Here is a 26,121-nt window from a genome sequence, read left to right on the forward strand (position 1 = left end):
TTACTACTACTATTCTTATTATTATTCTTATTATTATGTTTATTATCTTCTTATTATTATTATATTTTTGTTATTATCATAGAATGAAATTATGGCAAGGAAGGAACGAAAGAAAATTGTACTCTTTGCTATCACTGCTGGAAAAACAAAAATCAATAGATAATTATTTAGATACTGCTAATTTCGATCGAAGAGCGTGATAAAAGAAAGAGAAAAAAAAAGAGAAACGCTATTTACCGTATAGAAAAAGATTAAAAATATAAGATATGTTGCATATTGTAAAAAAAATCGGTCTATGTGTATCGTATACATATAGACAACCGCAAAAATAGCAAGGTAAAGAAAAATGGGTGAAAAAGAATTTAAAAAAAAAAAATCATAATATTAAGATTAAATATCGAGCAAACGCGAACAAACATGGTGTTAAGAAATATATATATAAAAAAAAAAAAAAGAAAATAAAAAAAAATAGAAATCGTGCAGCTATTCGAGATGCACGTTATTTACTAAGCGACAAGAGTGAGACGCGTAATTAAGCGAAATTAACAAAAACGAAAGCAACAAAAAAAAATAATAATTAACATACAAAAAAGACGAAGTTAGTTTTTGTATCAATATCGAGAAATAGGTTTCACAAAGATAGAGAAATGTTTCACAGAGAAACGAGAACATTATAGAGGTCCGGAAATCGGAAATGATATCGTAAATCTGCGCGTGCAATGTAATTCAAAGAAATTGAAGAGACAACAAGTAGAAATTTCCAAAAATAAAAGAAAAAAAATGAGAAAAGTAAAAGAAGAAAAAATAAAAAAGATACAAAGGAGAGTTATCGAAATAGCCTTTAATTAAATGATGGATGATGAATTGCGAGATGGTCATGAACGATTGAAATATGAAATAAATACAAATACTTGACGCTAGAACTATTCTAGATTCAGAATATAAAAAGTATATACAACACAAAAAAAAAAGACTGTAACACCATGAAATATATATCTCGGATCTTAACATATCAAATGTCTCGTTTTAATTATATTACTATATATAATTCGTAATTTGGCGAGATCTATCGCTGAATAATTAATAACTGATTATCCATGTTTCGAAATACAGTATTTAGATAAGTTTGGTGATGAGTCAAAATTTTTTTTTAAATCATATTTAAAATTATTATTTAGCGTATCAAAGCGAATAGAATAATTTATCGTATAAATACATTTATAGAAAAATTCGATAAAGAAAATTATTTTAAAACTGATGATTGATGAATGATTCTAAATTTATCATTTGATTAATATCTTATTTTGCTAATATTTTTTTAAAATTAATTCTACTATGTTCTTTAATATTCATTTTTAATATACGTAATTTTTTTTTAATTTTGATTTTATGTTATATTTAGTTAAGACATTAAAAATATTTATTGAAATATTGTAAATATTATAAAAAATGGTCGAATGATCATTTTTTAATCTTTCCAATTAGTTTTACACAAGCCATATTAATATTTAACAATATATAAAATCTTGAAACGGAAAAATCTTCTAGATAAAAGTTTCATCAACACAAAAACTACCATAACTTTTTACTGGAATAGAAACTAGCACTTCTATCATTAATTAAAAAACCTTTTAAAGAATTTTTAAAAGTCTATGCGTTCCAAGACTTTTTAGATTCAATTCTACACTTCTCTAGTTAAACATAGAAGTCTAAAAATTGTCAAATTTTATTTCAAATTTTTATTTGTAAATATAGTTAAATGCTATTTTAATGTTAATATTCAATAATTTTGTAAAATATCTAATCAAACATAATTCAAAAATAATTTTATTTTTCAAATATTCCTCATCACCAGACAACAATTCCAAAAAATTTGCTCTCCAGAAACCTCTCCACAATCTAAATCTCGCAATTCACCTATTATTCTCGAAAAACAAAAAAGAAAAAAACGGAAAAAAAAGAAAGAAAAGAAAACAATTAAAATAAAATTTTGTTTTCGGACGTTATTGGCTTGCAAGTTCAACGAGTCTATCGAGATCTGTCGAATCGAGAGAACATAGTCAAGTTAAATCATAGCAGTGACAATATAGACAGACAAAACATACATACCTAAATTAAAAAAAAAAAAAAACATTTCCGTTTCCGATTTCAAGGATCGAATACAAAACTATTTAAGAAATGAAGATTATAAAAATAAAAAAGAAAAAAATGCTAATGATCGATAATGAAATGTGCGACTGTCCAATGCCAAGTAGAATGCTAAGCTTCGTTAGACAGTACACTTACAAGCCGTTTTTTGGTGATCTCTACAGGGTGACACATAATAATGATTTGAACCATAGATGTGTTATAGATCACGAGTAGATGACAACATTATTCCGATAATCAATAATTTTATTCGAATAAATACACACAAGCGTACACATTACGCATATACATATACACATGTGCATAAGTGATTGAAACAACGAAATCGAAGATATTAAAGTTCGTTATCGCAGATCAAATGACATGTCGATCGCCTTGTAGATCATTAATAGAATTTAGCCACCGTAATTTATCTCTTTATATTCCTCTCATTTTCTTGATCTTTTGATCTGATTAGATAATTAATTCTTTCATAGTGTAATAAATCGAAAAACATAAAAATTAATTCATATTTTAATTCAAGAACTTTAATAATAGATTATATGATAATAGAAAAATTCTGATGTTCTCAATATTTTTTTTGTTTATTGAAATAAGAATGAAATTAGTATATAAAAAATTTAATTTAGTATAAAATATAATTTATATATTAATATTATTTGTTTATTTGTATTGAAAAGATTAAAGAATCAGAATTCTTTTACATCAGAAAATTTTCATTTCTAAAATTTAAAAAATTTTAACAATAATTTTCATTAAATTTACAATTAAAATTATCTGAATAATATAATAGCGCCTTGTTATTTATAATCCTTAATTAACCTTCGCGTTACGCTATGAAAGAATCAGTAATTAGAAATTCAAATAAAAATTGTTTTTAATGTAACAAACAAGATAGATACAAGGATACAAGATAGAGATCATCGTTAAATCGATTTAGAAGTGTGCCACCGTGTAGAAATCATCCTCATCGTGCGAGAAATTTACGTAGTAGCGCCTTATAAAAAAAAAAAAAGAAAAAAAAACACAAAGAAAAACAAATGTAATAACAAAAAATAATAAAAAAAAAAAAAAAATACGAGAGAAAGAATGGATGTATGACTGAACGTCTGAGCGAAAGAGAACGTACGCGATTAATTAAGAGAGAGAAAGAGAGAGAGAGAGAGAGAGAATAAAATATTACCCTAGCGTCAATTTTCTACGAAAGAGTTTTCTACAAAATTCACACCATAAGCGTGCATCTTGATCGTATCACGCTTATTGTATGAATCTATGTAAGTATGTATGCCACACGCAAGCGCTGGTACGAATCTCTTGACGTTTTTCTAATTAGACATCGTTCGCTAAGTTTGTTACAAAAAAAAAAATATAAAATATATATATATATAGTAATAAAAACACGTTTTTCGCGAAGTTTGCTGAAAAAATCATCGACGATTTCGTTCGATATAAAAATCGACGAGAACGCGTGATGCGAAGAGACAAGGAGAGAGGAAGAAAGATGAAGCGAGCGAAAGAGAGAGAAGAATGCAGCCCTATAAAAAAAGCAAGCGTAGTAGCGGATATAAAAATTAAGAGTTCATAATAGGTGCTTGTTCAAGATGCACTAAATAATTGTAAAAGCGAATAATATGGAATCAGATAAAAAGAAAAAAAAATGAAGTGAAGCAATTAACGAATTATCATTCAATTATTGAGTTCTGTATCGATGTTTAACTTTTCGCACTCGACGACGCTCCTTTAATCGTCTCTTTAACCTTCGAATCTTTCATTTTAAAATTTAGAAAAAAAAAATTATAAAGATAGTAATTTTTACAGAATATAAATAGGATATTATAGTAATTTCGACAAAGATTCATTCCAATAGAAAACATAATTAATCGAACAAAATAAACGAATCGAGTGCGCAAAGGAAAAGATCGATCGAATATTCCTATCGCTCCGGGATGAATCGTTCTAATCATTCGAAGAGATAGAATTATAAAAAATGATAGATTATAAAAAATATTCGAATTAATGCAATGTTTGCGATTGATAAAAGTTAAAATATGTACATTTTCATTCTATTGTAACTCCGTCGTGTTATGAAACTCAATGGTGTAGTATCGATACAGAATTTGCATTTCAAGACTTGATCTGAATTGTTTATATGATATTATATTTCGATTCTATTTAAAAAAAATATTTTATTTATCTCTTCATTATAACTCTCTAATCGTTTTTCTTTTGTAACTTTCGTTTCAATCTATCTATCACGAGAAGCAAATCAACAATTTAATTTAGATGAACTTTTAGAAAAAATCTTACATTTGTAATATGAAAAGAATGTATTAAGTAATGTATTAATGAATTAAAACTTTATTTATTTAAATAAAATTTAACATTTATTGATTACTTAAATAAGAAATTATATAAATAAGAAATATTCTATCATATAAAATGTCCGCCTTTAATAAATTGAAATATTCAAAATTTTTCTTTCACATATTAAATTAATGTTTAACGAACAGTTGGCAGATAATAATTAAAAGTTTAAATTGTTTTAAAATTATATTCACTACACCATTGTTTGTAAGAATGATCCAATCGCCTCTCTAAAAAGGCAAATTATGTTTTGCGATTATAAAGAAATAAAATAAAAGAAAAAATATATATATATACACATGTATTCACATACATGTAAATGTATATGCGCGCGTGCATACGATGCGTAAAATGAATTCCGTTTAAGCCAACTCGTGGCACGAGAAAGTTAAAATATATTTAAAAAAGAAGCGAATAAGAGGTTTAAATTGAAATAAGTAAGAGTTGAGATTTAATCGAAATAATTTTATCATCCATAACATGTCATACACATATACACACACATACATACATATATACCCATTACACCGATGAAAGTTTTTGTGTTCGTTATGTCGGTGTAAACAAGGAGAAATGAGGAGAAAAAACTATGACCACATGAATTATAATTCCACTATAGTCGAAAAATAAAAAAATGAATTAAAGAAAAAAATAAAATAAAATAATGCGTATGAAAAGATTCTATAGCGAAGGAATACATTATAATTCTTCAGACATATACGTATACATCTTCTTATTTCCGATTCTCTAGCCTGCGACTAAATATATTTTATTAAAGAATAATTAAAAAAAAAAAATTAATTGCAGAAATAATCGAATAACGAGCATAAGAGTAAAGATGCATGCAAAATAGAGAGTATAAAAAAAAACAATTAGTGGCCGCGGATTATAAGGCGCAATTGAATTAAACGCGAAATAAATAAAACAATAAAAAAAATAAGAACAATTACAATTAATGAAACAAGAAAAAAGAAAAAAAAGGAAAAAATACGAAGCAGATTAGTTCTTTTTCTAACGAGCGAATCGTTTTTTAAGTGAACATGTAGCTGGCTAATTAGAAGTTATATAACTGGCCAATATACTTTTATAAATTGTATGAAAATGAAAAAAAAACAGAAAACTATAAGTATTCACGCGCGTTTAGACATCAGCACTTTTAAAATATACTTGCCATAACGAATGCCTTAGCAAAGAAATAAAAAATTATAAAAAATAAAATAAAACATTACTGTACATTGAGATACGATGACGAGGAAGGAATATACATATACATAAGTATAATAAGTATACATACAATGTCATACACATAAATATGCATATACATATACATACATATATACATAAATAAATGCGAGAAACAAATTGATAAACGAGCCAAAAAAAAGCCAATGCACACATCAAAGATAATATTAGAGGAAATAAAAGTGAGACATACGTACACATATACACACCTATACAATATCTTTACGCGAAAATGTATATCTGTATAAAATGTACTCGTGAACACTGCTCCTTGTATATTTTATACATTTTACAATTATTATTTAAGAAAAAAAGAAAATGAGAAAGAAGGAAATAAAAAATGATTATTAATCATTTAAATTAAGAAATATGCAAAAGAAAATACGTATACATATATACATAAATATACAAAAAAAGAACAATGTATATGAAATCTCTCAAAAGCGCATTAAAATAAAAAGAAAAAAGTATAAAGAAAAAGAAAAAGAAATGATGATGCAAAGTGAGAATATATTATTAAATGTATTTAGATTAAGATTGAATTATTAGGGAGGATAAGAGAGAAAGAAAACAAGAAGAAAAAACGATCATTAAATCGTGTACATAAACATCGTTGGCAATATTCGACTTCGCCCGTCCATTTAGTTTCTAGACCACAAGTCTCTACGAATTGTTCCTTTCAAGCCAGCATCGAATAGGTCAGAAACGATTGAAGATAATTTGCGCCTGTAATTCTTGTTAATCTTATCGTTAAACACGTTGACATAATTTAGTCGAAATGTTTCCTTCTCGAACAGAAAATAATTATAATATTTTAAAATACATCATTGTTTATGTTTAAGATACACACTTCCAAATACTCCGAGCATTTATTTTCTTTTTCATTGATGATTAATCCATTCATTATTTTATCTCATAATTACTATTGCCATCGTCTTTGTTTTTTTATCACTTCACTTTACTTCATTTCAATTTTCACTTCATTGAAATGTAGGTATTTCTTCGAAATGATCGAGTTTTTGTACATGTGGCGTTAAATATGTGGTTATAGCGATACAATAATAAAATTCAATCAAAATGATTAAAATTAACGAATAAAATTTAACGACACGATACAAGATATGTAATGCTAAATATTTTTAGAATTGTTTTGAGATTTATTATTATTTTCTTTTCTTGGTGAATCTATTAATCTTTTAATATTTTATTACTATTTTTTTAATAATCCCATTTAATTTTATCATTGTAATTTCACTTTATTTTTCTTATATTTCTATTTAAAAAAAAGATGCGTCTTTTTCAAGTTAAAATAAAAATAAAAATATGTGAAAAATATTTAGTATAATTTATGTTAGCTTTAAATTTATATTAAAGTATATAGTAATTAATTATTCCTCCACTGTATGCCTTTCAAGTATGGAAATATTTGAGACTTGTGTTTTTAATTGCTAACGAAGGATATTCCTAATGAATAATTGTACAATATACGAACATCTTTACACGCATTTCAAGTACTCACATTCTGTACAAAAATTTATAACTACTAACTAATAAACAAATTTCGGCAATGAGTTAATTAAATAGTCAATTTCACTTTTAATTTTTTGTTTTTTTCTTTTTTGATAAAATAATTGGTTAAATTATAGATAAATAATACAAATTATAAGATGTGTACGACATTGTAGAATTTAAATTCGATTATCGATTGATATCGAAACGTTCGAGAACAATGTTAGAGAAAAACAATGACGATTCAAGTAGTTCTGAAGATGAAATATCAAAAAATGCAATAAAAGAAGCAACTGATCATCAACTTCTAAAAGAACACTATTTCTCTAACGAAAAATTTAAAAACGCAGATGTTTCTAAAAAATCGAATGAATGTAAGTATTATAACCTCACTTTCATATCTTCATCTTTACCACATTCTTTATTTTTTATTACAGAATTTCTAATAAACGGCAATTTTTCTTTTCTTTTTTTTAGGTAATTCAATAGAAATTAATAGTGTAATAAATCCCATATCATTAAGAAAAAAATTAGAACATGAAGATACATTTTCCAATTTTGGTGTGACTCCAACATTTCAAAATTATGTTGCAAAAAAATTAGATGAAATACTAGAAAAGTACATAATTATTTAAAATATATAATTATTAATTTGAATTTAAATTATTCATATTAAATAATTTTTATTTATTTTTTATATACTAAGAGAATTTTTCAGATCCATTAAAATAAAGAAGAAAAAGACAGACAATATTATAAATGAAAAAGATAATGAAAGTAATAATTATGGTATAAAATTGCTCAATTCTTCATCAGAGTTTTTAGTAGTTGAAGAAGATCTTCCAAAGTTTCAAAAGAAAAGAAAAATAGAAACAAATATAGATGAGAAAGCAAATTTATTAAAATGCAAAGAAGTAGCTGTAGATCCTGAACATATATTATCAAAAATAGATACTAAAGCTTGGACAAATAAACGAAAAGAAATTGAATTTAATTATAAGAAATTGAAAAATGGTACTTTAGTCGAAAAACCTAACAATAGGTTAGGTTCATGATACTATTACTTATAAATTAATTTGTAATGCATATATATAAATAAATGGATTTATATATAAATCTTAAAGTTGAAAATATATTTTTTCCTTTTTAATATATAAATTTCCTATTATACATCTAAAGATTATTTTTTTATGATATAAACTTATCAAATATAATATAGTACTTGCAAACCAAATAACACGTTTGAAAGTGATTGTTACGTTTTAGACATTTAAAATTCAGAAATTATTAAATTAGTATTAATTGGCTGTTATATTGAATAATTTAATTAATTTAAAAACAATCTGGAAAAAAAAATAATGGATATTCGACAAAGGAATTCTACAAATTTAAATAATATTTGCAAATTGTACGTATCCATATTAACCTCAAACTGTTTATAAATATTATTTTAAATAATTTTAAAGTAGCAAGCCTAAGAATTTATTTTTATATCATCTTAAATATTTTTTGAAAAAATTTTTCATACTATAATTTATTTTAATTTAAAAAAATTTTATATCATAAATATTAATAATATTTATATTAATGTAAAAAATTTATGAAAGATATATAAAGATATATGAAAGATATATTAGAACTTTTTATTTATTTTTAGATGTAATAAACACCCTCATATATATACTTGTCCACGATGTGAGATAAAATATTGCAGTGTTGATTGCTATAAAAAAGAAGCTCATTTAGAATGTTCAGAAAGTTTTTATAAGCAATGTGTAATAAATGAGCTTAAATCTCAAGAAAGAGACACAGAAGATAGACAAAAGATGTTAAAAATTCTCAAAAGAGTACATGAACAAGATTTAGAAGATATAGAAACATTGGAAAATGATGAAATTGATGAAGAATCAGAAGAACAATTAGATTCAGATGATGAAGAAAATGTGAATTGAATTCATATTGATATAATAATTTATATCATATTGATACAACAATTTGTTTTTTCATTCTTATTTAAATATCTAATGTTAATATTTAAACTGTTTCTTTTTTAGATATCAGATTTAGAAAAAAGACTTAATGATATAAATTTGGATAATGCAGATGAAGTATGGTCTGTATTAACAAATGCTGAGAAACAAGAATTTGAAGCTCTAATAAAAAATGGTGATATAGATAAATTTTTACCAAAATGGATTCCATGGTGGATTAATTGTACGAAAAAAAAACTTATTGAAGATATGGATCAAACATATGATAAACAAGCACAGAAACTTCCTTCGCTAATAGATGTTCCAATATTTAATGAATTACAGGTATTAAAATATATTAGAACTTTAATGTAATATAATATAATGTAATGTAATATAGTATTATAGAAGCTAATAAAATATTTCTTATAGAAAGCTTCTCCAAATGTTGAATATAATATAATAAATGTAATCTATGCATATGCATACATAGCAAATTATTATAATGGTGACTATCTAAACTGTCCAGTAGAAGCTACAATTGTTTTTCTTGATCTCAGTGAAAATATGAAATACAATAAAGTTTATGAAAATTCAGAATCAGCAATAACTTCTATTGTTCATAAAATTATTAGTGTAAGTTTTATAATATTTAATATTCAAAAAATAATAAAAAATAAAAAGATATAAAAAGTTTGTTAATTGTTTTCAGTGTAATTGGTTACCACAAGATGAACAAACTTTATTAGCTTTCAAAGAAGCTGGCAATATAATAATGCAAGGTTCCGAAAATAAATATCTGTATATTGCTGTTGCACTTTCTGAATTATATAGATTATTAATAGCAGCAACAAAAGAAATATTGAAAAATAAAAATGACATTGGAAATAAAGAATTTTTCAAAAAATTTGTTCGATATAAGATTGATAATATAAATTTATCGAAAAAAATGCTTTTTTTATATCGTAAAAAATTGGAGTATTATTTATCATGGACTAAAAATTGTAATATAAATATGTATATATAAATATATTTAATATATTATAATTTTAAATATTTATAATTCATTCAGAAAATATTATCAATTAAAGTTATATATTTTTCTATTAATAGTAAGAAATTGCATGCATTCTATGGTATTTAATTCATAATTTGAATTAAATTTTTAATAAATTTACTCACGAAATCCTTCCTTCAGTATTATTTTTAACACTTTTAATATTTTTGCACTTTTCGTAAAAATTTATAAACGTTAAAATTAAAAATTAATCTGTTCATTTATTCACACGTCAACAATATTAATAGTACAAATTCAAACTGTGACTTCAAGAAATAAAATCGATATATCAACTTTTAAATTACTATCGATTTCTATCGATATCAAATAAATCAAATAATATATTCATTAAATATAAAAATAAATTTAGTATATATTGTAGTTAATTACTACATAATCACTAAATTTAATATCTTAAATTTTTATATTTTTCAAATTTCACTTTTATTCTATTTATAATTTTTCCCATTTAATTAAATATATAAATTTTACATAGTTATATGAAATAGATTTTGATCATTAAAATTCATTATTAATATTATAAATACATATATATAAAATATCTTATTATTCTTTAGAAATAAACTGAAATTCAAATTTGCGGAAATTTAAATATCGAATTTGAATAATCGATAAATCGAATAACAGAAGGCGCCTTATCAATGAGACAAGCAGACGATATTTACGAGAAATATAATCATACGGCAAGTAGACAGTGGGCAAAATGGTGGCAGACGAGAAATTGTTTTTCTCGAAAGCCGTCCAACATTTAGCTAGATGTTTAGCAGCAATTAAACCTACATCATCAGAAAAGGTATGTTAATTATTGATCTTGTATTGTAAATTAAAATGATATTTACGTATCAAAAAAAATTTGACATTTAATTAGGATTAGGTTAATTTCAAGAATATGTCAGCTAATATTCTGATATGTCATCTCATGATGTAATTCAGACAATCAATTCATTGTAATTAATTATTGACGTTATTATGTTTCTAAATAAATGAGTTATAATATATGTTATAGATATAATTCACTTTAAACAATTGTTTTACAAATACAACTTTGTAAATAAAAAAATTGAAAAATATTTTTTATTTATTATTAAATATTCTAATTTTTCCTTTTGTATTAAATAATTATTTTTTAATTTATTATTTTTAATTAAGTAATTAATTAAACATAAAATATTTTTTAATCAAATAATATTTTGTTTTATATTATAATTTTATATAACTCATATGCATTTGATTTTAAATAAAATAATGATTTTTGATATTTATATTATGTAAGTGTTTATTATATTTTTACAAATTAAAAAAAATATATAAATATTCTTTATTGAATTATTAAATAAAATTATTAATATTTAATTATTATTTATTAAAATTAGTTTAAATTATGCTGACAATTAATAAATATCATTATAAATATAATTAATATCAATAAGAAAAAAATTTGCTATACTTGTATCTATAACTCTTTCTTAAATACATTTGATTTAAATAATTTTATTAGTAATGTTAAGAATTAAAGAAATTTTTTCTTAATATAGATCTCACAATTATTCAAGTTATGCCCACAAGAATCTACTCAAGGTATATATAGATTAGATCAAAGAGGTCAAGATGCAACTATTGCATTGGGAATATACTTTTTGGAATCTGGTCTACAACATCGGGATAAAATATTACCTTATCTTTTACGATTATTACGTGGTCTTCCAAAAGCTGTATGGTTGGATGAGGTCAAATGTTCACCTAGTGAACGTATTCCTGTTGCTGAACGGTTTAGTTTTTGTTTAAATACATTACTTAGTGATGTTGCAGCTAGATGTGAACCAGTACGTGAAGAAATCATTTCTACTCAAGTAGAAATACTTGCAGTTTTAACAAATCTCATTAGAGGATATAAAGATCAAAATGGCAATAGAGGGATGCAAGCAAAATGTAGATATTTCTTTTTTATCGCTAACTATATTTTATTATAATTATATATTTATATATATATATATATATTTTTTTTTAGTGTCATTGTGTAAATGTCTAGTTCCAGTATTAATTGGTTTAGCTCGATCTATGGGTCGCTTTGCATATACTGATCCACCTCTTTTATGTCGTATTTTCCCGAGACCGGAACCACCTCTCTTAAAACCAAATGCAGAAACGCGTTTAATATCGGATAGAAAACAACATAGTTTTTCAAACTTTCGACCAATTATTCCTCGATCGTTAAGTGGTAATTTGAATCCTCATCCGACTGTGGATACTGCATCAAGTTTATTGATCGGGGATCACGAATATCCCTGTGCTAAACGACCATCATTACAATCTTATTCATCAGTACCCTATGATCCGCCCACATATTTTTTTAGTCGATATGGATCAAGTTTCAATCAGTTTCCTCAAATGAGATGTAATGAAAGCCCTGAGAGAAGAGCTGGTATGCAATTTAATGTAGTACATTTACAAAGTGTATTGGCTTTAGCAAAGAAATTGCTTACTAAAGAAATTTTAACATTTCTCGATGAAGAAACTCAACAAGTTAGTTATTATTATTATTTTATATTAATATTATATAATGTTACATTATTAATTTTATTTAATATAAATTCCACTTGATTAAATTTTTATTTAGGTTTACAATTCTGGACAGGTGCAAATATTTCCTTATCGTACATTTAGTGAGACAATGAATTTAGTAATGGTTGCTCTTTTACGAGAATTGTTACAAAATCAACGCGATTTGCCTATTCCATTTACAAGAGATGTACAAGAATTCGTAAAAGGTCTATTTTTGTCTGGTCAAACAGAATTGCAATCGCGTCAACATGATGCAAGTGAACGCGAAGACATGGATACTAATTTCCGAACTGTAAATAGATTTAAAGTAAATGTTATGGCTAATTCTGCGTGTGTTGATCTTCTTGTTTGGGCAATTGGTGATGAAACTGGTAAGTAATAAATCAACACTTTAATATAGCCTGGAAAACCATATATGTTTAATATTCTTATTATGTTTTAATAAAATTATTTAAATATAAATCTTCTGCATTGATAGGATTATATGTAGATCATTACGTTATTTTTCCAGTGAGAGACCAGTATGATTTGTCCGCACTATTCGCAGATATCAGTTCAATGTTGATTGGCGAGGGTATTCGAATTTAGCTTATATTGCATTTCGATTGATTATCCCATATCTCTGATAACCTTCAACAATTTTTAACTAACGAATACAATTTCCTTTGATATTACATTAACGCCGTTAATTTAATTGTTATTCCACTAAATATAATTCTCTTAGCTAATTTTAACTGTTTGTTCAATTATTAATGCGAAAATAAGCGACAAATTCATACATAAGACTATTACAACAATATATATATACTTATATATTTCTATGCATTGCTGTTTTAAATTATTGAAAGAATAATTTCTATACAGTGCTCTTCATTTTCTGGGAAAAATTTTTAGAATTAACAAAAATTATCTAGCCTACGAATAGTAGGATTACATTTGCAAATATTATTTATGGAATTATATATTATTTACAGGTGCAGATAGTTTATGTGGACGTTTAGTTGAAAAGATTAATTCTAATCATGGACCAAAACTGGTGCTGGCACATATGCCTTTATTAATGGTATGCCTTGAAGGATTAGGAAAATTAGCGCAAAAATTTCCTAATATTGCAAGTACATCTATATATTATCTTCGAGATTTTCTTGTTGTTCCATCGCCTATATTACTTAAATTACATCGTCAACAAAGTGAAAAAGGTGGCATAAAATTTTTAATAAACATATTATATTGTAATGTTGTATTACATAATTGTATGCAATATGAAAAATTTTTTTTTCTTTAAGGAAAAGATATACAAGATTCGAAACAAACTACTTCATCGATACAAACAGCCTTTGAAAAATTACGAGATGCAGCTATTGGTAATCTTTGTATTGCTCTAGAAGCTGCTCATTCTGTGAATCCGGATTGTGTACCAGCATTAGTTGCTAGTGTTTCGAATAGATTATTTGCTGCTGATATATGCGACGGGTACTATAAATATTTTTCCATTTTTACATTTTATTTATTTTTCCCTGAATTCTTTTTTTGAATATTTTAGTTACGATATCTCAATTATTTATTTCAATACTTTTAGTGAATCCGATGACAGGTCGAATAGCGAATTAATTTCGAAAAATATAGTAATCATGTTGGGGCACGTCGCTGTTGCGTTGAAAGATACCCCAAAAACTATGCGTACAATATTCCCGTTTTTTCAACAATTATTTTGTCGTACTCCGAGTGATCTTGATTTTCTGATCGTGGATCAGTTAGGATGTATGATTATTGCGAAATGCGAATCAAAGGTTCATTTCAAGATTAATTAACAGTTACCAAATAAATTGATAAAATTTTTCATGTATAAATTACTATATTATGTAAAATATAGAAATATTTTATTTTTTTCAGATTTATGAAGGCATAATGCAAATGTTTTCTATGTCATTGGGTTCAAGTACGGCAACTTATGCTTCTAATGATGATCGAAAACAGTACTGTCATGTAGCTAAAGCAGTCACAAATGCTCTTGCAAATATAGCAGCAAATCTCCAAGGTGAAACAGAATTAAATGATTTATTACTTCATTTGCTTGAACTTTTTGTTCAATTGGGATTAGAAGGTAAACGTGCCAGTGATAAAGCATCAAATAATGTTACTATGACGGTAATTATAATTGACTTAATTAATAATTATATGGCAATTTACAAAATTTTAACATAATTCTTATATTTTAATATATATATCAGAAAACAGCAAGTAGCGCAGGAAATTTAGGTGTGCTCATTCCTGTGATTGCTATATTAGTACGGCGACTTCCACCGATCAGACATCCACAAAAAAGACTTTTAAAGCTTTTTAAAGACTTTTGGCTTTATTGTGTCGTGATGGGTTTTGCTGGCGATCAAGCACCGCGATTGTGGCCTGCAGAATGGTACGAAGGCGTTAAAGAAATTGCTGTAAAATCGCCTTATCTTATTTCGCAAACTAGTGCACGACTTGAAATGAGAGAATTACAATATACTTCAGCTGTACGCAATGATAGCGTTTCTTTGAATGAATTACAAGAATTAAGAAGTCAAATATTAAAATTAAGTACTCGGTAAATATTTTTATTCATTTTGTTGCAAATTTTTAAAGGATTATTGTATCTAAATTATTATATTATATTAATGTATATTATAAACATTATTATTTTTTTTTTTTTTTTTTTACAGAACAAACGATATATCACAATATGTGACAAAATTACAATTTGCACAATGTACATATTTATTATCAGTCTATTGGTTAGAGACATTGAGAGTGGCAAACAGTTCTGAACCTAGTTTACAACCAATAATGGAATATTTATGTGATACAGATTTACAAAAAGATAAAAGCGGTATGTGGCAATGTATTTGTTGTGTTGCTGATTCTGTCTTTGTGAAATTCAAAGATGTTATGCAGCGTAAACCAAAAGATGAACGACGTGAAAAAGAACTCGAAAATCATGCTCAGTTCCTCTTGGTATATTTTAATCATGTACATAAACAAATTAGACGGATAGCGGATAAATATCTTAGTGCATTGGTGGATGCATTTCCACATCTTTTATGGAATTGTAAAGTGCTTTGGAGCATGTTGGATATATTACAAGTATGAATTCTTTTTTATTCTATATTTATGCTATTATGTTCAATTAAATTATTATTTGTATGTATATAGATTTTATCGTTTTCATTGCAAATTGATCCAAATGAAGAAACACCAATTTTACGAATACCTAGTACACCATATAGTATTGAATTGATGGATACACTCGAAGCTAGAGAGGTATATATATATATATATATATATATTATATTAATATTAGATATATTAATCACAAATACTAAAATTAAATTATATTATGTAGATAATTGTAAAAGATTTTACTGCAAGGTGTAAAGGCATAGTACAAGAAGCTATGAAATGGGCGCCTCAAGCTACTAGATCACATTTACAAGAATATGTAAATCAAATTCCATCTTCTGGATTAAAACATCATTCTGGTTTATGTTTATCTACTGATTCAGTTCTTGAATTTGTAGATCTTGCTATTCCAACCTCGGCCTTACCAAATGTAAAATGATATTTCTAATATTTTAAAATATTTTATTTTAAAAATAATAAAATATATTTCTTATAGACCAATTCATTAGATAAGCGACCAAAAGGTCCAAAAGGAGCCAGTTCTTGGCTTCTGTCAATGATGTCAACACGATCACGATATGCCGGAGAAATAGCAGGAATGTTATCATTGGCACAAACCGAATCATCTACTTCTGAAATATCATTTGAAGAAATTAGGAATAAAGTTGTAGATTTATTAATCGATGCTGTATGGATGGCTTGCCGTTCACGAAATGATGTTACGCATCGTAGCGCTCTCTGGCGTGCTACTGCATTATTAATATCTATGCCTGGTAATTTGCAATAATAATTTTTTGAAAATTGCTATTCTTATTTCTTATATTTGCAATATTAATTTGCAATATTATAATTTCTATTCAGGAACACATAGACGTTTGTTACATACAGTAGCTTCTTCGCAGATTGAATTGTTCACTCCTGCAGCTATGACTACAGCAGTTGAATGTTGGCAATGGATACTCACTGTACGGCCAGATTTAAAATTACGTTTCTTACAAGAAATGTTTGTTGCATGGCAATATACTGTTGACAAAAGAATGGGTTTGTTTGCACCAGATGAAGAAGAAGTTAGTCCTCTGGCAATATACGAAGGTTGCAAGTTAGGTCCAAATCCTCCCCAAGTCAAACCTCACGATATTTGGGTTACATTTATCGTAGAATTAATTGAAACTGCTAAATATTGCTGTCAGGAGACAGTTGACATGATTGTGATATTATTACATCGGTCACTGCCCATGACTGTTGGTGCTTCTGGTGAGGAACCTGGAATGAGTCGCCATGTTGCCGCAATTGGAGTACGCTTTAAATTGCTTTCTTGTGGATTACTTCTTCTTCAAGGAGATATTTTATCAAGGTATTGTATTTCATATATATATCATGCAAAATTCAATATCATTAAATATTAACTTATTGAATAATCAAATAACTAATTTTATTTATAGAACATTAAGCAAAAACGTGTTACGAGAACGTGTATATTGTAATTGTTTAGATTATTTTTGTCGAGATCGTCAAGTACCAACACAAGAATTAGAGCAATTACATGAAGACTTAGTTACGCTTATACGATTTTGGCAAGTCAGTAAGATATTTTCAATTTAGAAAAATATTAGATTTTTTCTATTTGTTTCTATTTGCTTAATAATATTTATTTTATCATATTTTAGGTAATGCATAGTGATAAAAAATATTTAGTAATGACTGGTAACGAAAGTGAATTTGAAATTTTAACACCCCAGTCATATTCAACTGGTGGTTTTGGACCTAGCGAAACAATTAGTTCATTAAGTACAGCTTTAGGTACTACTAATAGTGAATTTTCAAAAACACCGACGAGCGTATGGATTAATACAGTTCCAATGTCTACTAGTAGTAATACATTAGGTAAACGTAGTAATCGTAGCAAACGTGTTATGAATGCTAATGTTTTTGTAAAGGATTATATAAAGAAAAGAAATTTGATTCTTGAACTGCTGGCAGTTGAAATAGAAATGTTATTAGTAAGTTCTAATTTTACACTTTATATATTTTTTTTAATTTCTTCAACATTATTTAATATGTTAAATTATAGGTTTGGAGAAATCCTAGTGGAAGACAAGAACTTGCACTTCCTGGTGAATCGAGTATTGCAGAATGGCGCGCTAAGGGTATGAATGATCGATGGCGTGAATATACGCGGCTTGCATGGGAAATTAGTCCTGTACTTGCTATATTTTTACCAGTTCGATTAAAAAATTCAGAAATTATTATTAAAGAAGTATGTGGTCTTGTTCGTCTTAAACCTGTACCAGTTATGCATGTTCCAGAAGCTTTACAGTATCTTGTTACAACTGATACATTACTTAATGATGTACCTGAAGTAAGATATTTTTTAAAAATTATTTTCAAAAATCTTTTATTACATTTTATTAATTATATATTGTAATTTATTATTTCAATATGTTTTAGTTGGTATATATGCTAACATGGGAAAGAGTATCACCTATTCAAGCTTTAGCATATTTTTCTCGTCAATTTCCTCATCATCCAATATCTGCACAATATGCAGTAGAGGTGCTAAGTAGCTATCCAGCAGATGCTGTACTTTTCTACATACCGCAACTTGTACAAGCTGTACGCCATGATACTATGGGTTATGTAATAGAATTTATAAAAAAAATCGCTAAACGTTCACAAGTAAATATTATATATACATCATTTATATTTTACATCATTTAATTGTTTTTGAATTAAAATTTATTGTTTAATTTTTAATATAGGTAGTGGCACATCAATTAATTTGGAATATGTATACAAATATGTATTTAGATGAAGATAAACAAATTAAAGATCCTATTCTGTATGATATATTAGATTCGCTTGTAAAAAGTATTTTAGGATCATTATCTGGCCCAGCAAAACAATTTTATGAAAGAGAATTCGATTTTTTTGAAAAAATTACAAATATTTCAGGTGAAATAAGACCATATCCTAAAGGTCCAGAACGTAAAGCAGCATGTTTAAAAGCTTTATCAAAAATCAAAGTACAACCAAGTTGCTATTTACCATCTAATCCTGAAGCCATGGTAATTGATATTGATTATCAAAGTGGGACTCCTATGCAAAGGTAAATAGATTGAAGTATTTTCTTTATATTTTGTATTTTAGTCATTATTATTCTATATTTTTATTATTTATAGTGCTGCAAAAGCACCATTTTTAGCGCGCTTTAAAGTACGAAAATATGGAATTAACGAATTAGAAAATATTGCATTAGCAGTATCAGCTAATGGTAAAATGGATGTTAATAAAAGAGAATCAGAAAAAGAGACATGGCAAGCTGCTATTTTTAAAGTTGGAGATGATGTTAGACAAGATATGTTAGCTTTACAAGTAATCAGTATTTTCAAGAATATATTTCAAAAAGTTGGATTAAATTTATTTTTGTTCCCATATAGAGTAGTAGCTACAGCACCTGGGGTAAGTTATTTTATTTTACTTTTTAATTATAAAGAATAATTTTAATCTAAATTTTTTATGACCATTATTATATTATAAAGTATTAATATAAAGAATACATGTTTCAGTGTGGTGTCATAGAATGTGTACCTAATGCAACTTCACGTGATCAACTTGGTCGCACCACTGATATTGATATGCATCAATATTTTATCACACGTTATGGGGATGAAACAACGAAAGAATTCCAAAACGTACGTCGAAATTTCGTAAAATCAATGGCTGCCTATAGCGTTATTACGTATCTTTTACAAATAAAAGATCGCCACAATGGTAACATTATGTTGGATACTGAAGGCCATATTATACATATCGATTTTGGATTTATGTTTGAAAGTTCGCCTGGAGGTAATTTAGGTTTTGAACCTGATATTAAACTGACTGATGAAATGGTGCTTGTAATGGGAGGTAAAATGGAAGCTGCACCTTTCCGTTGGTTTATGGAATTATGTGTACAGGCTTTCCTTGCCGTAAGGTAAATGAAAATAAATTCAGAAAAATTTGGAATTACAAGATTTGTTAGATTTTTAAATTTTAAACATATTATATTCAATTAATCTATAAAAGATTCAACATATAGAAATAATTGATTGAATAATTCAATTAGATTTATTTTTTTTCCAAATAATTAATTTTCGAATTAGTTATAAATTCTAATTAAATCATAATTTTTACAGACCTTATCAAGAAGCTATTATTTCTTTAGTTTCTTTAATGCTTGATACTGGATTGCCATGTTTCCGTGGGCAAACAATAAAACTTTTACGCGGTAGATTTGTGCCGACAGCAACTGATCGCGAAGCAGCGGCCTATATGCTCAACGTAATACGTAACAGCTACCTCAATTTCCGTACGAAAACTTATGATATGATACAGTATTATCAGAATCAAATTCCTTATTAAATTCTACTTCTAAGTAATTTTCATTGACAATTGTTAATTTATAATGAAGAAATTCATTATTTCTGCAAAAATTGTTGAATGAATATACTATGTATTATATTTGTTAGATACAGCAATGTTACATTTGCTGTTTGTACAAACTTCTTAGTGTCAATGTTATTCTTAGACTTATATAAATTTTATGAAAACATTGTGCTCTGTATGTATGTAAGAATAATGTATTATAAAGTGAAAAAATTATTTTATGTCTGCTATAAAGCAGAAAATATGTATACATAAAAAACATTCCTCTATTTATTATTTATGTACTGTTGTCGGTTAAATATTAAATGGGAAAATAATTCAATAAATCTCTAGTTTAATTATAAAAATCTTAACACTATTGTATAACTTTTATTTAAATTAATATTATCTATTGTACTACAATTTGAATACAATTAAAATTTATTTCATTGCATTCATTTTTTATTTTATTTTGATTTTGATAATGTCTCTAATTTTATTTTAGTTGTATCAATTTTCCTGAAATTATACACAATATACTTAAATTAATAAATTAATAAATTAAATAGCATTATATAAGAAATTCAATTTAAAGCATTATATTTTACTTTCTAGTCTTTTATGTATAATGTAAATGTAAATAATCACCTTGTTTCTAAATGACCTTCTGTATATATTTCAATTGGTGGTTGTACAAGACGTCTAGCGTCACGAGTATAATAATATACTTTTGAGCTTTTATGATATGGTCCTCCAGGTACATGTGGAGGTGGTTGTGTACGTGCAGCAATACCATCTGCATGTCTTAAACTTGGTACATGTTTTCTCTATAATATATATTATATTTTACATAAATTCATTTCTTATATTTTATTTATATATATTATATTATATATTATTTATATTTTATTTATTTTTCTCTATTATATTTTATATGATAATATTATATGTCATTTATTTTACTTTAAATCTTCAAATAAATTGATGTATAATAATATTTAATATTCTATTAATAATACATAACATATTATGATCTTAAAAAATAAAAATTGTTTTTATTAAAAAATTATTAAATATATTAGATAGAATTATCATATAAGAAATATATTTTCTATAAGTTCATAAAAAAAATAACAAATTACATAATATTTAAAAAAAAATATAAAAGCAATATAAAATTAACATTAAATGAATCTAAATTTTGCTTACACCTCGACCAAAATCTCGAAGCCACTGTATGAATGGAGTTTGACTACGATGTTCTATTCCAGGCATTTTTATATCTGAGTTGAGATTATATCCGAGTTTAATTTAAAATAAATAAATTATTTCTAATGCAATCACTGTCTATAAAACATATAATACTGAACTTAACTTTCAGTTATCAATTTCGATATATTTCGAGTACAAAATTATCGATAATCGTTATTTTCAATTATTGAATATTACAACAAAAATATTTTAATTATTTTACATATCTTATATATCTTTTATACATAAAAATTAAGAAAAATAAATTATTCTGTATAAAATATTAATATAATATAATAATTATAAATCAATAAATAATTCAAAATTATGTTCATGTTACAAATTATAAATTTTATTTTTTCAAATTAATTATTGTTATTTATTTTATAACATATCTATTAAGTTAATTCTATATTTAATTTTATATTTAATATTAATTATTATTTATTAATTAAAATTATATTATTTAAAAATAATATAAAAATAATTATATGAATATAAAAAAATAATACATAAATATTCTATTAATTAATACTGAATTCATTTCAAATTTGAATCTAAATAAATGTCATAATTTTGTCAAAAGTGTCAAAATATTTTTCTAAAAATATTCAAAAGATAGTGTTAATAGTCAATAGCCTATTACTATCTTTCTTTATCTGTATTTATGTCTTATCTAAGTCTTAGATTCTAAGACATTTTATAGATGATGATGATGATTCCGAATTTTTACTCTATTTCTGTCTTTTTTCCACTATGATATATTTATATTTTCTATTATTATTATTTTTTATATTACAAGATTTTTTTTTTATTTAATTTAATTTTATATTGAAATTAAGTTCAATTTCAATTATTTCTAATGTTATCTTATTCTGCAATCTTATTCTGAATTAAATCGATAATGTTGAAAATGATACTAAAGTTATAGAAGAGGTCTTACCATGGGACAAAAAATACATTGAATGTTAAAATCTATTTTATAGTTTATCTGTGCTTGTTAAACAGGAAGGTCATCATTTTATCGGCTGAAATATTCATTACGATACATTAGCTTATTTGTGATCGTGATTCAGCAAAACATAAGTACATCTTATAACTATACGAGAATTCTTACGGTGCAATATCTTAGAAGCACTTGTCGTTCCGTGTAGTCGAGAAATTTTCGAAGATGACTAAAGCAGTGTGTGTTCTTCAGGGTGAAGTCAAAGGCACTATTTTTTTCGAACAACCGGTAAATGATTTTTTTGATTAATATTCAACATAATATTCTATCATAATATTTTATATTTATTTTTTATAATATAATTCTTGCATAGGAGAGTACTAATTCTGTGAAGGTCACGGGTCAAGTAACCGGTTTAAAAAAAGGATTGCATGGTTTTCATGTTCATGAATTCGGCGATAACACTAATGGTATGTATATTCAATAAAATATTATTATTTAATTTTTTAATTGTTGTTAAAAATTATAAAAAAAGTCTTGAGACTTTAATGAATCTTGAAATTTAATTTCAGAAATAATATGTAAAGTAATATAAGATAAATAAATAATAATAAGAACATATATATATATATATAGCAATAAGTATATATAAATATATATGAAGTTATTATATATGTGTGTATATATATTATATACATATATATTTTTTATATACATATAATATTGTATATATATCTTTTTAACAGGTTGTACAAGTGCTGGTGCACATTTCAATCCTTTAGGAAAGGATCATGGTGGACCTGATTCAGATATACGTCATGTTGGAGATTTGGGAAATATTGAAGCAGATGCAAATGGTATTGCTAATGTTAATATAACAGATAAAACTATTCAACTTCAAGGACCACATAGTGTTATTGGCAGAACACTTGTAGTAAATATTACATAATATTTTTTTTTAATTACTATAATTAATTATATTATATATATATTAAATACAATTTGATTTTGTTTTTATTTTGATAAGGTTCATGCTGATCCAGATGATCTTGGTAAAGGTGGTGTTGAATTATCAAAAACTACAGGAAATGCTGGTGCTCGTCTTGCTTGTGGTGTTATTGGAATTACAAAAGTCTAAATATATTCTTTTAATACAAAATTACTATTATTATTAGGAACTATAAAATATATATCTCAATTTAAATATGAGTACATCATTCCTAATTTCTTGTAATTTAAATCTCTTAGATATGTAATCTGCTTTCAATAAAGTAAATATTCTAATATATTTATGTATGAATATATATTCCACATATAAAATAAATTTTTTTGTATGTAAATTTTTCTTCATACTATTATAATTATATATAATTTTTGTTGTATTTTATTTTATTTTATTTATATTATATATATTATCTTCAATGAATAAATATTGAATATGAATATTTTGTAATAAAAAATAAAATCAATATATATATATGTCTATACAATATATATATATATTATGTATATTATGAGTATAATATGAGATATTAATTTAAGATGCAAAAACCATTCTCATTCGTAAAAATTTTTTTTTTGAAATTTTGAAATTACTATTTTTTATTTACTATTTTTTCCTAAATTCAATATTCTTTTCTGCTTTACATACGATCATGGATTAATGATAAGTTAGTTTTCATCAGCGAAAGATTTTTTAACATCTGGAGGCGAAATATATTATCAAATTGATTAAGAGAATATATATATATATATATGCAAGGAAAAAATACATGGACAATTTGAATTTCGTTTACAATTCTCTTAAAGCTGAGTTCACGCGATAGCATAAAGTAAGTGAATTGCATTTGAACGATTCCACTTGTTCCGGCATTCCTTGTTCATTGTTTATGTGACGTGGTGATACGTTGACTGGTTGTTGCCGGTTGTGTTCAAGTGAAGTAGAATTGAAATTGTTTTGTTTACTTGGTTATTGTAATTTTTATAAAAACAGTTGTAACCATGTTGCAATCTATATTCGATGATGTGCGGCGAATGAATAAACGACAGGTAAAAGAATTTTCTTATTTGAATTATCATAGATTCTTAGAGTACATATGGTCATTTGAAAGAAATGATCTTTATAACTATTTATGAATCTTTTTGCAGTTCCTGTATCAAATGTTAAGTTTTGGTATGATCGTTTCATCCGCCTTGATGATTTGGAAAGGCTTAATGGTTGTAACAGGCGCCGAAAGTCCAATCGTTGTGGTTCTTAGGTATTTGAATACTTAACCTAATAGTTGTATTTGATGCACCTTTCGCGCGAATAAATTTACTTTTAAAATATAAAATTATTGATTTTACATAAAACATGGAATTATTTTCTTATATTATATATTTCTTATTATTATATATTAGATATGATTATTTCAATCAATTCTCTAATGTATTAAAATTCATATATATTTTAAATTATTTAAAAATTATAAACACAATAATTATTTTTTATAAAAATCAAATTATACAAAACATTTAAAAATATTTAATATTTCATAAAATTATATATATTATAAATTATATATTAATTATATTTTTGTATTTAATTTTATTCCTTTAACTTATATAGATTTAGTTTAATGTTTTAGTATTTTAAAAACATAATTTTAATATTATAGTGGTAGTATGGAACCAGCATTTCATAGGGGGGACTTATTATTTTTAACCAATTACCAAGATGAGCCAGTCAGAGTAGGAGAAATCCTTGTTTTTAAAGTTGAGGGTAGATATATTCCAATTGTACACAGAGTAATTAAGATACATGAAAAGTAAGTATTTTTTAAATCTTAATAAAATAAAATGAAAATAAAAATTATAAATATAAATTAAAATATTGAAAATAATATAATATAATATATTTTTAGGGGCGACCAAAATAATACTGTTAAATTTTTAACAAAGGGTGATAATAATTCTGTTGATGATAGAGGTTTATATGTAACTGGTCAATTATGGTTGACACATAAAGATGTTGTTGGTAGAGCAAGAGGTTTTTTACCATATGTAGGAATGATTACAATATATATGAATGAATATCCCAAATTTAAATATGCAATATTAATATGTTTGGGATTATATGTTATGGTACACAGAGAATAAATATATTTCATATAGGAAATTATATGAAATAGACTATCTGAACATCTACAAAAAAGTGCATTGTAAAATTAAATCTTAATTGATAATTCAAATATACATATGGAGCTATGTACAATGTGATTTTATGTCTTGTTGATTTCATACCAATTGAAAAATCTTTTGTATGCAAGAGATTATATAATAGTTTTGCAGAATTATATGTATATTTACAATAGTAATAAAAAAAAAAATTAAAATATATATGTGTAAAGCAACAGTACTTTTGTACTGTATTAAAAAATGTTCTGCCATTATTGGCAAAATTTAATGTACAAATGTTTTTATTTTCAAGTAATACTCTATTTTTTTTTTTT

At 25.3% G+C, this 26,121-nt stretch overlaps 6 protein-coding genes across 6 annotated transcripts; 5 read left to right on the forward strand and 1 right to left on the reverse strand.

Moving 5' to 3' along the window:
• Positions 1-7,402: 7,402 nt before the first annotated feature.
• On the forward strand, positions 7,403-8,386 carry LOC102678211. Its single transcript, XM_006616962.1, has 3 exons — positions 7,403-7,637; positions 7,741-7,882; positions 7,982-8,386. The coding sequence occupies exons 1-3, from the start codon at positions 7,484-7,486 to the stop codon at positions 8,316-8,318; spliced, it is 633 nt and encodes a 210-aa protein (XP_006617025.1). The 5' UTR covers positions 7,403-7,483; the 3' UTR covers positions 8,319-8,386.
• A 210-nt stretch (positions 8,387-8,596) lies between these two features.
• On the forward strand, positions 8,597-10,287 carry LOC102680127 (zinc finger HIT domain-containing protein 2). Its single transcript, XM_006616979.2, has 5 exons — positions 8,597-8,671; positions 8,921-9,206; positions 9,318-9,578; positions 9,666-9,869; positions 9,946-10,287. Exons 1-5 carry the CDS (start codon positions 8,622-8,624, stop codon positions 10,258-10,260), a joined length of 1,116 nt encoding a protein of 371 aa, XP_006617042.1. The 5' UTR covers positions 8,597-8,621; the 3' UTR covers positions 10,261-10,287.
• A 661-nt stretch (positions 10,288-10,948) lies between these two features.
• LOC102678356 (phosphatidylinositol 4-kinase alpha) lies at positions 10,949-20,780 on the forward strand. Its single transcript, XM_006616963.2, has 22 exons — positions 10,949-11,104; positions 11,847-12,240; positions 12,320-12,834; positions 12,929-13,244; positions 13,848-14,072; positions 14,160-14,346; positions 14,453-14,663; positions 14,767-15,021; positions 15,105-15,457; positions 15,573-15,993; positions 16,063-16,170; positions 16,253-16,459; positions 16,526-16,802; positions 16,891-17,383; positions 17,472-17,607; positions 17,697-18,029; positions 18,101-18,388; positions 18,478-18,705; positions 18,789-19,135; positions 19,209-19,488; positions 19,596-20,002; positions 20,205-20,780. The coding sequence occupies exons 1-22, from the start codon at positions 11,015-11,017 to the stop codon at positions 20,428-20,430; spliced, it is 6,297 nt and encodes a 2,098-aa protein (XP_006617026.1). The 5' UTR covers positions 10,949-11,014; the 3' UTR covers positions 20,431-20,780.
• A 69-nt stretch (positions 20,781-20,849) lies between these two features.
• On the reverse strand, positions 20,850-21,898 carry LOC102678506 (NADH dehydrogenase [ubiquinone] 1 alpha subcomplex subunit 7-like). Its single transcript, XM_006616964.2, has 3 exons — positions 21,643-21,898; positions 21,082-21,260; positions 20,850-20,952 (listed from the first exon to the last, which is right to left on the reverse strand). Exons 1-3 carry the CDS (start codon positions 21,706-21,708, stop codon positions 20,901-20,903), a joined length of 297 nt encoding a protein of 98 aa, XP_006617027.1. The 5' UTR covers positions 21,709-21,898; the 3' UTR covers positions 20,850-20,900.
• Positions 21,899-22,369: 471 nt separating this feature from the next.
• Positions 22,370-23,918, forward strand: LOC102678638 (superoxide dismutase [Cu-Zn]). The gene is made up of 4 exons (XM_006616965.1): positions 22,370-22,918; positions 23,004-23,100; positions 23,377-23,564; positions 23,658-23,918. Exons 1-4 carry the CDS (start codon positions 22,856-22,858, stop codon positions 23,766-23,768), a joined length of 459 nt encoding a protein of 152 aa, XP_006617028.1. The 5' UTR covers positions 22,370-22,855; the 3' UTR covers positions 23,769-23,918.
• A 517-nt stretch (positions 23,919-24,435) lies between these two features.
• Positions 24,436-25,930, forward strand: LOC102678771 (signal peptidase complex catalytic subunit SEC11A). Its single transcript, XM_006616966.2, has 4 exons — positions 24,436-24,679; positions 24,779-24,888; positions 25,288-25,437; positions 25,534-25,930. Exons 1-4 carry the CDS (start codon positions 24,632-24,634, stop codon positions 25,766-25,768), a joined length of 543 nt encoding a protein of 180 aa, XP_006617029.1. The 5' UTR covers positions 24,436-24,631; the 3' UTR covers positions 25,769-25,930.
• Positions 25,931-26,121: the final 191 nt, after the last annotated feature.

Source organism: Apis dorsata, unplaced genomic scaffold (assembly GCF_000469605.1).
Source record: "Apis dorsata unplaced genomic scaffold, Apis dorsata 1.3 scaffold_291, whole genome shotgun sequence".
Classification (NCBI taxonomy): Eukaryota; Metazoa; Arthropoda; class Insecta; order Hymenoptera; family Apidae; genus Apis; species Apis dorsata.